Source organism: Spermophilus citellus (genome assembly GCF_964194105.1).
Source record: "Spermophilus citellus genome assembly, chromosome: 9".
NCBI lineage: Eukaryota > Metazoa > Chordata > Mammalia > Rodentia > Sciuridae > Spermophilus > Spermophilus citellus.
Window position 1 is genome coordinate 66241340 of NC_138191.1, and position 14524 is coordinate 66255863.

At 32.2% G+C, this 14524-nt stretch overlaps 1 protein-coding gene across 1 annotated transcript in view; it reads left to right on the top strand.

Moving 5' to 3' along the window:
* COL24A1 (collagen type XXIV alpha 1 chain) overlaps window positions 1-14524 on the top strand; it is a 421320-nt gene that overhangs the window by 90911 nt on the left and 315885 nt on the right. The window contains exons 11-13 of the mRNA XM_081305079.1: window positions 1312-1365; window positions 2679-2723; window positions 8563-8616. Coding sequence (XP_081161205.1) covers window positions 1312-1365; window positions 2679-2723; window positions 8563-8616 — 153 coding nt within the window. The remainder of the gene's footprint in view (window positions 1-1311; window positions 1366-2678; window positions 2724-8562; window positions 8617-14524) is intronic.

Consider the following 14524-nt stretch of genomic DNA (forward strand, 5'->3'; position numbering starts at 1 on the left):
GTTCTTTCTTTAGATTTTCTAAGTTTTTAGAAGTTTTAATGTGTCAGTATTTAAACTGAAGGTCTACCTAAGAACAGGGGGACAAAGTGCTAGTAAAAGTGCTGGTATGAAAAACACTTCTTTCATAAACAATGAATTTTACATCATAAATAAGGAATCTAGAAAACTTACCATTGTTGTCATCAACTCAGCATAAAGGCAACTCAACATACATTCTCCTAGCATTTCCTCATTTCAAGAATTATTTGATAGACTTAAATTCTGAATAGGCTGATGAATGAATAAATGATCTATCAATAAAAGAAAATGCAGTTCTACACCGGGTTTCCTTTTTTATCCCTTGAAGTCTCTATCAGCTTTCCTTGAGCAAATCTTGTTTTAAATTAAGAATACAATGTTGTACATTCTAAATTAATTTGCTATGTATCTAAATAAGTTTGGGCTGCTAAAATAGAATGCCAAAAATTCTGGAGGCTGAATGTCTGAGATCAGCATGATTTCATGGTCGGATTTAGGAGAGGGCTTCTTCTAGGTTACAGACTACTAACTTTCTGTATCCTTACAAGGTAGAAAGGGCAACTGTTTGGTATTTTATAAGGGCATTAATCCTTTTAATGAAGGCTTTACCCACATGACCTACTTACCACCCCAAAGACCCACCTCTTAATATGCTGTGTATCCTTAGTATACATGTATTAGTCATGATCATTAGGATTAGGATTTTCACATGTGAATTTGGAGGCACACAAACATTCAGTCCATAGCACCATTCAAGTTCATTCTGTGGATTTCAGGTAGACTTATATCACAATAAAGGTGTTTATTATTTCACACCTATTTACTTAGACATGCTGTAAGATTATTTTTATCTTAGGAAAGAAAAGATTGGATTTTGGGGTTCACTGTCTCTCTTAGTCTTCTGGGACTAATGTTCAGACTGTTAAGGAGTCTTGCAGTGTGATGGAAACCTGAAGGAATTTAATCCAAAAAGATACTGATTATTAAAAATACACCAGCTCCTTATCTCAAATAAATGTAGCACTAGATTTTTTCTGTTCTAGATTTATAATTATTAATTATCAGCATCTCATTCAGGACCCTAAACTAAACTGTCTCCTATTTTTATTTAGCAATTTTGGTTCATTTTCTTTCAAACAGTTGATTTAAGTCAGATAAAAAATATTCAAGATTCAATAATTTAATGTGGAAAAGTTCTTTCCAAACTTATCTATTATAAATGCACCAAATTTGTTTCTTTTGGACTCCATTGGCTTGGTTATATTGTTTTATTTATTTCATTTCTCATTTCAGGGAATTCCAGGAGGGACTGGTAATATTGGTTCACCTGGTTACCCTGGCAGGCAGGTGCAGTAACTATATTTACATTTCTCCTTTTATATTTCTCTTGGTGAATACATTGTATGTTCTGATTTTGAGAGTTAATGTTCAAATGACAGTAGGTTTACTTTTATTAAATCATGAAAGAGAAATAATTTAAAAATCAAAGTTGTACATTTTTTTCAAAAATTTTACATTGAAAGTTTTGTTTGAAATGGGAGTGGGGCTTTTAATCATGTTTAATGTGATTGTGCAGTGGAACCTTCAAAATTAAAATGCCCAAGAGTCTAATAAGTTCTTAAAACAGCTTCATGCCATTGACCAAAATGAAGTAAAAGAAAGAGGTTTTAGTTTTAAGACTGTCCATTATAAGCATTATTTTTTAATTACACAGTTACAAAAACCTGGGAAATAGTTGCCACTATCAAATATTTTTATCTAAATTGAATTCAATTCTTTTGTTATACTGCTTTGGAAATTTATTTAATCATTTCATATGTATTTCCCTCTAATTTCATAACTTTCCCTAACTTCTTAATGTGACTAATAATAGAGCAAGTTTTCCTTCCTAGGCTTTCAAGAACTGATTATTTCTAAAATTAATTAATTGGGCTGGGGATGTGGCTCAAGCGGTATCGCGCTCACCTGGCATGCGTGTGGCCCGGGTTCTATCCTCAGCATCACATACAAACAAAAGATGTTGTGTCTGCCGAGAACTAAAAAAAAAATAAATATTAAAAAAAATAAAAAATAAATAAAATTAATTAATTAAATGTAGAAGTCTACATTTGTTATCTTTTTTGTATTCTTAGGAATGAAGGGAATAATAAATCTAAAAAACAATCTATTTTAACAAAGTCCATTGTTATGCCTTCAGAAATAACTAGAGGTATTATACATTATACTGCTATGATTAAGAGATGATATATGTTGTCTGAGAAATATAAAATATGAATACTTCAGCATATGGACATTGATTTAAAATTTAAAATGTATTTATCTTTTAAAATGTATGGGGATATCTTTTAGAGTAAGTTAACTTGAAGTGTTTTAAAACAGTATAGAAATGAGAAATACTTCAGTGAAAAAATTTTTATCTGATAATATATATTAATGTATTATATTTAGATAACTAAAATATATTTGTGTATACATTATATTCAAAGACTCTTTTGGTACTGATATTCCTTGCACATTTGTAATTTTCATTAGAGTTTTCCAAATAGAAAGTCTGAATTTTATAATATTTAAATGATAGCGTTTATATTTTTATTAATCTTTTTGTTAATAAATTTTTGAAAGTATTATAGTATGATGACAATGTCTTTTGTTCACATTAGGGTTTAGCTGGACCAGAAGGTAATCCAGGTCCTAAAGGTATACGAGTAAGTAAGCATTTTCATCATTTTGTTAAGTGTGTTTGACTAAAAGTAGAATGAAATACACCAAGTATTTACCATTTTTATGCCTTATTTTAGTAGGTTTGAATTTAATGCAAGCTTAGTCTGAAAAGAATATGCTTACTGTTTCGCTTTTATGCCACAGAAAAGAGTCTGATAGTACTAGGTTTTGCATTGTTATTTTCTATTAATTTCCAGTTCTTATCCTAATATCTGACATGTTAGAATGTGCTTTATAAACATTTGTACTATTGTTTATATATGAACATACACAAAACTAAAAAGTCATCATGAAAAAAATTGAAAAGTTGGAGAGAATCAAGGTGAAAGTAAGTTTACCTTGCAAAAATTGTAAGGGGTAAGGAAACATCTATAAAGAAGGAAATAAGCTTATTTTATTTTGAACATCCCATCTACTTCCAAACCATTAAATGAAATGTTAGCCACTTTTAATCATTAAGAGAGTACAAAAAATGTTGTTATGATATATGTTGTGTGCTACAACTTAAAATCAAAGATGGTTCTATGATAATTAAAAAATAAATTAAATTTTTGTTTTTAAAAATTCTTTATTTTAAATAGCCAGGTATTTTCCTAAGCCTACTTATGTTTCTTTTATTATCAATACTGCATTTTAGAAATAGGCATAAAGCCTTTAAATAATGATGTTTTACATCTTTAAAAATATTAAACTTTTTAAAATACTTTCATATGTGTTTTCTTCTTTATTTTTCCATCAGCCCTGCAAAGTAGGAAAACAGAACTACCATCTCTATTTTACAAAGAGAAAAATAGCATGCTAAGGAGCTTAACTTTGGCAGTTATTGCTTACTAGACCTAGAGCCAAGCTACCTTTATCTCTGCTGTTTCCTCTATACCATTTTCTTTATTCTTGCAATATATAAAAATATAATGGGGAAATTTATGCATTTTTCAGTAAAAATTGTACTGAAATCACATGGCTAGTTGGATTTGGGAAGCAAGAAGGGATTTGTGATTAAGAACATGGGCTGTTCAGTTAGGCCACGTGTTTTTTTCTAGTAGCTTTGTGTTTTCAGATGTCATTCAGCCCTTCTGTGCTTCATTTTTCTTAGGAATTTGTGATAATGAAACTTAGTTGTAAGAATTAAATAAGATTAGCATTCTTAAATAAAGCCCAGTGCCTAGCACAGGGCATGCACTTCCTATGTAGATTCTATATTGATTATTTGAATTTGAGAGTTTCTTTTGTGCATGAGCTAATGTGTGTCTTGTACACATTTTGAGTATATACTGTACTGCTTATTGTTACTGCATTTTTTCATCTTGCTTCAGTGATTCATATAACTGTATAAGTTCTTTTTTATACCATTTTTATACTGCATTATACATTTTTTCTTGTTGATTTTTTTCCCATTTGTATTGAAAATTCTTGTGTAAGCTGTAATACTTTAAATTGTACTTTTAGGTTTTGACAATCAGCTTCATAGATATATTTTTCAAATCATATCTACTCTTTTTTATTATTGATTTAAGTATGTAATTAGTCATTTTAGGAAATTGTAATAAAATAATGACTAAGTATCATTTATATAGAAATTTACACATTATGAAGACATTTCCACAATTTATATTTTATTTTATCTTGAAAATTTGCTCTTTGAGAATGCTGATGAAATCTGGAGGGCATTTCACATTTATTTACAAAAGGTCTCAAATGTAGACTTTTGACACAAACTTCAAATCTGGTTAAAAAGACAAAAATCACAGTAATGTACTTATAGGATTGTAATATTTTTTCTTTTAATTTGTTTCCTGTTGCTGGACAATAATACTACATGTTATTCATTGTGAATGAACATTTTTGTGAGTCACATAATATACTATCTTTTTACTGGTAGTTGTTTGACTGTATTTTTGTTTTTAAGAGAATTACTATATTAAATGTAAACATTTAAAACAGACCATAAAATTTTAAACCCTCCTTTGGCATTTTTTTGTGTTATAATATGCAAAGTGCCTCAAATAGTAAAAGTATGTATGACTTCAACTGACCTTCTTATTGGTCCTGCTGGTGACACAAAATTCTCACTCTCTGAATCTACCACCTTTAAAAGCAAAAAAATACATATTATTATTGTTTTAGTCAACTTTCTGTTATTATAATAAAATACCTGAGATAAGCAACATATGAAGAGGAAAACAGTTTATTTTGTGGATATTTTAGTCCATGATCAATTGGCCTCATCACTTTGGGCCTATGGTGAGTCTATATATCATGGCAATATATAATGGAATAAAACTACATCATGAGCCAAGAAGCAAAAAAGAAAGAAAGGGACCGGGGTCCAACAATCCTCATGCTCTCAGTGACTTGGGTCCTCTCACTAGGCTCTACCTCTGAAAAGTTCCACTCCTCCTAATAATATCACCCAAGGGACCAAGCCTTAACACATGGATTTTCAGGAACATTTAAGATCAAAACTATACCAGGTTTTTAAAAATAGATATTATTTGTTGCATTACACACCTCTAGTTTAGTGGTGGTATTTTGAGAATGACCACAACTTTGTGTGATTTCTTTGGTGGGTACTCATAGCATTGTTCCCTTTAAAATATTTAATTATCAGTTTTATATTTATGCTCTGCATAGGCTATGTTGAACTGAAGTCTGACTTTTAAACTCTATGTTCTCAGTTATTTAAAAGTTTATGATAGATGCATCCATTAGGATGTCTATTTATTTTATTTATAACCAAAACAAAAGTACATTAAAATAAAATTTATCTGTTTACAATCAGTCAACTGTAACTGATAATTAAAGCTAACAGATTTTGTCATGATAATACCAAGTGCTTTTGTGTTCTTATTTTAAAAGAAACATTCCCATTCTCCAGCTGCTTGGCTGTCAAGTAAGCAAATTATAGATGTTTTATTTTATTAAAGTTAAATAGAAAGGAACTAATTTTTTATTATTTTTTGCTTCTTCATACAATCTGTAGTACATAAGATAATTTTATGTGTGTTTTTGCCTTTTTTTAAAAAAAAATATTCCTCCTGCTTTGACAACATTTAGCTAGTTCTGTTCCTCAGGAACTAAATCCGTTGTAAAATTTTTATTCCAAGCTACTTAGAAATGATTCCTAAGACATTTTCTATTTTTAATTTTTAAAATTATGGTAAAATAACACAACATAAAATTTGCCATTTTAACCATTTTTAAGTGAACAGTCAATGGCATAAAATTCATTCACGTTGTTGTGCAGCCACCACTGCTATCCATCTCAGAACTGTTATACTTCCCAAATTGAAATTCTGAACCCATTAATAAGTACCCCCACCTCAACCCCAACCCTGGTCTTCTACTTATTCTCTCTAAAACTTTTACTATTTTACGTACCTAATGGAAACAAGTGCCTAAATAATATCTGTCCTTTTGATTGTCTTGTTTCACTTAGCATAATGGTCATCAAGGTTCATCTGTGTTATGGCATGTCTCAGAATTGCTTCCTTTTTAAGGCTTAAACACAGTATTTATTCCATTGTATGTGTATATCACATTTTGTTTATCTGTTCATCTGTTGATGAACATTTGGGCAGCTTCTACCTTTTGACTATTGTGAATAATGCTAACTGTGTGAATAATGCTGTGAATAATGTATGAGTGTACAAATGACATTTACTTATTTAATTCTTTAGTGTTTAGCATTGCAGAACATTTACTCTGAAAAGTCATCCATTCTCTAGTTCAGAATAAGTAGGCTTTATGTATAACCTAGCAAAAATGGTCTCCTGTGTTTCTGCTTCAAGTTCTTTTGTACCTTGTCTTTCCTCTGTATCCTAAAACTATTCTTCTTCTATCTGCATTTCATCCTCTCTCAAGTCAGTGATGATTATTCTCTTTGTTTTCTCCTCGGAGCTCTAATCTACCTTCTAGGCTTCAGACATATTTGTCCTTCAAATCTTTTAAATCTCTATGGACTCTTTTTATGAGTCCCATGTCTCTAATTTTCTGTTAAGATAATTACACTTATGTTCCAGCATGACCACAAACTCAAAGTGACTAACAAAACTCATCTTTTCTACAAAACCACCTTCCTTGTTTGCTTTTTATGTTTCTTCAGTGCTTACCATTTGGGGGTTAATCCAGCCATAAACCTTAAAGTCATCTTTGCCTTGATCCTTAAAAACAGATAAGATCTGTTGACCACTGAAATCCAAGTGACTTTTAAAAACTGCATTTTGTTTAGACAAAAACCATATCTATTTTTTAATTACTCACAGTATAAATTCCAAATTCTCTGTCATGTATAAAAGACCTTTCCTGATGGACCATTGTTACCTTTTCCAATCTATCCTCTTGTCCACTAACCACATAGAACTAACTAGTTGCAAGTCATTATACATGCTGTGTCATTTCATTCCAGTATTTTGACTGATAGCATATTATATTAGCCATACCTTTCCATTTCTTCAAGACTCAGCTCAAATGTTGCCTCCTCAATAAAACAACCTTAATTTTCTCTTTAGGCAGAGCTGGCCATTCTACTTCCATAGTTTTCATTGTGTCTTGTATTTATCATATCACCTGTTACATAATCATGTCACAATTATCATGATATTATAATTATTTATTTGTATTATACTCTTTTTTGAGGGTAATTATTTTCACATTCTTTTTAAAAATATCTTTATTTTTTAATTTTTATTTTTATGTGGTGCTAAGGATCAAACCCAGTACCTCACATGTGCGAGGCAAGCACTCTGCCACTGAGCCACAACCCCAGGCCTCACATTCTTATTTAAAATCCCAGCACCTGGCACACAATGGATGTTAAAATAATGCTAGTTGAATCAGTAATCTAAACACTTAATTCTTCAAACATGGACCATAGAAAGAGCAAGAGCATTCTAACAGGTTTTCCTACAATAAGTGTTTCTTGTCCTGGATACATTCTGTGTTAATGAACAGATTAATATTTTAGAAATACTTTTTGACATTAGTGCACTACTCTCACAAAGTCCTTAGCTTCCATTTATCTAAAATATAAAGTCATAAATTTTTATCTTGACATTTAATACTATTTAATCTAGCTGCAAACTACCTACAGTATACATTATAAAATTGATGAAATAGACTATCTGCTACAGGTATAACTAAGATATGTTAGAACATAGTATCTTGTGTTGTTATTTATATGTATCCTTTGTTTCTCAAACCACATTAAAAACTTCATGAGGTCAGAATGGGTCCTTGTCTTTTTTGAAGCATTACACACAAAAAAATCAGTTATCATTTATAAACACTGTGTTTATTACCATTAACAAAGACCCTCTTTCTTGGAGCAATCCTCTGCTGTCATCATCCTGTACTTATCAAGATTTTACTTATATTGTAGACCAATCTCAAGTGCCAGCCTCCTTTGAATCCTTCCTTGATTGCCTTACCTCCTTTCATATTATAATGGATCTCTTCTGCCTCTTCTTACAGTCTTTTGATACCTACCTTCTACTTTACATTTTAGTATATGTGTGTGTGTGTGTGTGTGTGTGTGTGTATGTATTTTTTTCTCCCTGCCCACCATAAAATTCAGTGGAGGAAAGAATTTGGTCTTTTTATTTTTATTAACTGCCGTGTCTTCAGTTTTCTACATTTTTTTAATGTAAAGATTGACCTGTAATTTTTGGAAGAAAAGCAACTGAGAGAAAATTATTTATACTTTAATACCTTTAAATCTTACTCTTCTGTACTACTATAAGTAAAATTAAAAGTACTTCTGTTTAGAAATCTTAATGGAGTAAATATTGAGATGAAATAATACAAATATTATTTTCATGTTTTAAGGGTTTCATTGGCTCTCCTGGAGAAGCAGGACAAGTTGGACCTGAAGGAGAAAGAGTAAGTTTTCAAATTTTATTTCTAATGCTATTTACTAATGATGGTATACAACAAATTATATATATATATATATATATATATATATATATATATATATATATATATACATCGCATATATATAAGATAACCTTACTGAGAGAGCATTCAGATTTAAGAAAACCCACCATCACCTGCAAGAATATAATTACATTTTCTTAAATCTTTATTGATTTTTATAAGGAAGTAACATTATATGAACATATGTAGATATTTTAAATATGATTTTAAAAAATACATATTAAAATATCTAATTATGAAATTTTTATAATTTGTTAGTGTTTAATTTGAATATAAGTTGTTAACAAGTATATTTTGTAGTATAATATGTAGTAAAGAATTAAGTCTTAGGAGACATATATATGTTTAATTTAATCATTGGAGGATTGCTCCAAGAAAGAGCAATTAGAGTTGCTTCTGAATAAAGATAGAATATTTGTAAACTGGTCTGTTATATTAAAAACAATCAAGATAGTGAGTTTTGACACTGAAACTTCATTATATCTAGTTTTCAGGGTTATATTCAGTCCAATTATTTGTATTTCTTCATTTTTACTCTGTGGATTGAAAAAATAAAATTAAATGATATTAGAATATTGTTACACAATTTTTTTTTAATTTTTTATTGATTATTTAAAGCATTACATAGCTCATGATATATCATCTTTCATACATTAGACTCAAATTGTGTTTTGAACTCCCATTTTCACCCCAAATATAGATTGCAGAATCACATCTGTTACATATTCACATTTTTACATAATGCCATATTAGTGTCTGTTGTATTCTGCTACCTTTCCTAACCCCTACTATCCCCCCTCCCCTCCCCTCCCCTCCCAACTTCCCTCTCTATCTCCCCTGCTGTTGTTCAATTCTCTCCCTTTTTTTTTCCCTCCCCCTTGCCCCTCATAGCCTCTTATAATTTTATGTATCCTTGAAGGTCTCCTACCATTTCCATATGCTTTCCCTTCTCTCTCCGTTTCTCTCCCCCCATTCGTCTTTGTTTACTGTAGTCTTTTCCACATGCTCTTCCTTCCTGTTCTGTTCTTAGTTGTTCTCTTTATATCAAAGCAGACATTTGGCATTTGTTTTTTAGGGCTTGGCTAGCTTCACTTAGCATAATCTGCTCTAATGCCATCCATTTCCCTGCAAATTCTATGATTTTGTCATTTCTTAGTGCTGCATAATATTCCATTGTGTATAGATGCCACATTTTTTTTTATCCATTCATCTATTGAGGGGCATCTAGGTTGGTTCCACAGTCTAGCTATTGTGAATTGTGCCGCTATAATCATTGATGCAGCCGTATCCCTATAGTGCGCTCTTTTAAGGTCCTCAGGGAATAGTCCGAGAAGTGCAATAGCTGGGTCAAATGGTGGTTCCATTCCCAGCTTTCCCAGGAATCTCCATACTGCTTTCCAAATTGGCCTCACCATTTTGCAGCCCCACCAGCAGTGTACAAGTGTACCTTTTTCCCCACATCCCCGCCAACACTTGTTGTTGTTTGACTTCATAATGGCTGCCCATCTTACTGGAGTGAGATGGTATCTTAGGGTGGTTTTGATTTGCATTTCTCTGATTGCTAGAGATGGTGAGCATTTTTTCATGAACTTGTTGATTGATTGTATGTCCTCCTCTGAGAAGTGTCTGTTGAGGTCCTTGGCCCATTTGTTAATTGGGTTATTTGTTATCTTATTATTTAATTTTTTGAGTTCTTTGTACATTCTGGATATTAGGGCTCTATCGGAGGTGTGGGGGGTAAAGATTTGTTCCCAGGATGTAGGCTCTCTATTTACCTCTTTTATTGTTTCTCTTGCTGAGAAAAAACTTTTTAGTTTAAGTAAGTCCCATTTGTTTATTCTGGTTGTTAACTCTTGGGCTATGGGTGTCCTATTAAGGAATTTGGAGGCCGACCCCACAATTTGTAGATCGTAGCCAACTTTTTCTTCTATCAGACGCAGTGTCTCTGATTTGATATCTAGCTCCCTGATCCATTTTGAGTTAATTTTTGTGGATGGCGAGAGAAAGGGATTCAATTTCATTTTGTTGCATATGGATTTCCAATTTTCCCAGCACCATTTGTTGAAGATGCTATCCTTCCTCCATTGCATGCTTTTAGCCCCTTTATCAAATATAAGATAGTTGTAACTTTGTGGATTAGTCTCTGTGTCTTCTATTCTGTACCATTGGTCCACCCGCCTGTTTTGGTACCAGTACCATGCTGTTTTTGTTACTATTGCTTTGTAGTACAGTTTGACCTCTGGTATCGCTATACCTCCAGATTCACACTTCCTGCTTAGAATTGCTTTTGCTATTCTGGGTCTTTTGTTTTTCCATATGAATTTCATGATTGCTTTGTCTATTTCTACAAGAAATGCCGTTGGTATTTTGATTGGCATCGCATTAAACCTATAGAGAACTTTGGGTAATATCGCCATTTTGATGATGTTAGTTCTGCCTATCCATGAACAGGGTACATTTTTCCATCTTCTGAGATCTTCTTCTATCTCTCTCTTTAGGGTTCTGTAGTTTTCATTGTATAAATCTTTCACCTCTTTTGTTAGGTTGATACCCAAGTATCTTATTTTCTTTGAGGATATTGTGAATGGAGTGGTTTTCCTTATTTCCATTTCAGAAGTTTTGTTGCTGATATATAGGAATGCCTTTGATTTATGCGTGTTGATTTTATAACCTGCCACTTTGCTGAATTCATTTATTAACTCTAGCAGCTTCTTTGTAGACTCTTTTGGGTCTGTTAAGTATATTATCATGTCATCCGCAAATAGCGATAGTTTAATTTCTTCTTTTCCTATTTTTATGCCTTTAATTTCTTTTGTCTGTCTAATTGCTCTGGCTAGTACTTCGAGAACTAAATTGAATAGAAGTGGTGATAGAGGGCATCCCTGTCTTGTTCCAGATTTTAGAGGGAATGCCTTCAATTTTTCTCCATTCAGAATGATGCTAGCCTGAGGCTTAGCATAGATAGCTTTTACAATGTTGAGGTAAGTTCCTGTTATCCCTAGTTTTTCTAGTGTTTTGAACATAAAGGGATGCTGTACTTTGTCAAATGCTTTTTCTGCATCCATCGAGATGATCATGTGGGTCTTGTCTTTAAGTCTATTGATGTGGTGGATAGCATTTATTGATTTCCGTATATTGAACCATCCTTGCATCCCAGGAATGAATCCTACTTGATCATGGTGCACAAGTTTTCTGATATGTTTTTGTATTCGATTCGCCAGAATTTTATTGAGAATTTTTGCATCCAAGTTCATTAGACATATTGGTCTGTAGTTTTCTTTCTTTGAAGTATCTTTGGTTTGGGGATCAAAGTGATGTTGGCCTCATAGAATGAATTTGGAAGAGCTCCTTCTTTTTCTATTTCTTGAAATAGCTTGAAAAGTATTGGTATTAATTCTTCTTTGAAGGTTTTGTAGAACTCCGCTGTATACCCATCTGGTCCAGGGCTTTTCTTAGTTGGTAGTCTTTTGATGGCTTCTTCTATTTCTTCTTTTGTTATTGGTCTGTTTAAATTGTGTGTGTCTTCCTGTCTCAATCTGGGCAATTCATATGCCTTAAGAAATTTATCGATATCTTCGTTATCTTCTATTTTATTAGAATATAGGGTTTCAAAATACTTTCTAATTATCTTCTGTATTTCTGTAGTGTCTGTTGTGATATTGCCTTTTTCATCCCGTATGTTAGTAATTTGAGTTCTCTCTCTTCTTCTTTTCGTTAGCGTGGCTAAGGGCTTGTCTATCTTATTTATTTTTTCAAAGAACCAACTTTTAGTTTTATCTATTTTTTCAATGGTTTCTTTTGTTTCAATTTCATTGATTTCTGCTCTAATTTTAATTATTTCTTGTCTTCTACTACATTTGCTGTTGTTTTCCTCTTCCTTTTCTAGATTTTTGAGGTGTTGTGTGAGTTCATTTATTTGTTGGTTTTTTCTTTTTTTGAGGTAAGAACTCCAAGAAATGAATTTCCCTCTTAAAACTGCTTTCATTGTGTCCCATAAATTCCGGTATGTTGTGTCTGTGTTATCATTTGACTATAAGAATTTTTTCATATCCTCCTTTATGTCTTCTATAACCCATTGATCATTCAATAACATATTGTTCATTTTCCATATGATGTAGGATTTTTCCTTCCTTCTTTTATCATTGATTTCCAATTTCATTCCATTATGGTCAGATATGGTGCATGGTATTATCTCCACGCCTTTATATTTACTAAGAGTTGTCTTATGGCATAATATATGGTCTATCTTTGAGTAGGATCCATGTGCTGCTGAGAAGAATGTGTATCCACTTGATGATGGTTGATATATTCTATATATGTCGGTTAAGTCTAGATTATTGATTGTGCTGTTGAGTTTTATAGTTTCTTTATTCAGTTTTTGTGTAGAGGATCTGTCTAATGGCGAGAGCGGTGTGTTGAAGTCACCCATAATTATTGTGTTGTGGTGTATTTGACTCTTGAACTTGAGGAGAGTTTGTTTTATGAACGTTGCAGCTCCATTGTTGGGTGCATACAAATTGATGATTGTTATGTCTTGTTGGTGGATGGTTCCTTTTAACAGTATATAGTGACCTTCTTTGTCCTTCTTGATTAACTTAGGTTTGAAGTTGATTTTATTCGATATGAGTATGGCCACTCCTGCTTGCTTCCGAGGGCCATGTGAGTGGTATGATTTTTCCCAACCTTTTACCTTCAGCCTGTGTATGTCTTTTCCTATCATATGAGTCTCTTGAAGGCAGCATATTGTTGGATTTGTTTTTTTGATCCAGTTTACTAGCCTATGTCTCTTGATTGGTGAGTTTAGGCCATTAACATTTAAGGTTACAATTGAGATATGATTTGTATTTCCAGTCATGCTTCTTTATTTATTTATTTTAGTTTGGTTAGTTTTGCCTTTTGGTTATTTTCCTCCCCCTTTACTGAGATACTTCCTGCTGTTAGTTTTGGGCACTATTTTTCACATCCTCTTCTTGTAGTGTTTTGTTCAAAATGCTTTGCAGAGCTGGTTTTCTTGCTGCAAATTCTTTTAGCTTTTGTTTATCGTGAAAGATTTTAATTTCATTGTCAAATTTGAAGCTCAATTTTGCTGGATATAGTATTCTTGGTTGGAATCCATTATTTTTCAGCGTTTGAAATACGTTATTCCAGGATCTTCTCGCTTTCAAAGTTTGTGATGAGAAATCTGTCATTAACCTAATTGGTTTACCCCTGAAAGTAATCTGCCTCTTTTCTCTCGTAGCTTTTAATATTCTCTCCTTGTTCTGTACATTGGCTATCTTCATAATTATATGTCTTGGGGTTGGTCTATTATGGTTTTGAATGTTTGGGGTCCTGTAGGCTTCCGGATTTGGCAATCCATTCCATCTTTCATCTCTGGGAAGTTTTCTAGAATTATTTCATTTAATATGCTGTCCATTCCTTTGGTTTGAATCTCTGTGCCTTCTTCTATCCCTATGACTCTCAGATTTGGTTTTTTTATGACATCCCATATCTCTTGAATAGATTGCTCGTGGGAATTAAGCATCTTTTCTGTGTTGACTATATTCTTTTCAAGTTGATAAACCTTGTCTTCATTATCTGATGTTCTGACTTCTACTTGATCAAGTCTATTTGTAATATTCTCGTTTGAGTTTTTAATTTGGTTTATAGTTTCCTGTAATTCTAGGATTATTGTTTGATTTTTTTTTAATATCTCTATCTCCTGGTAGAGCTCGTTCTTTGCCATTTGAATTTGTTTGTTTAATTCATTTTCAAAATATATTTTTATTTCTTGGACTTGCTGTCTCATGTCTTCTCTAATATTCCTTTCCATTCGAGTTAGGTATGCCTCGAGTTCTTTCCCTATACCTGT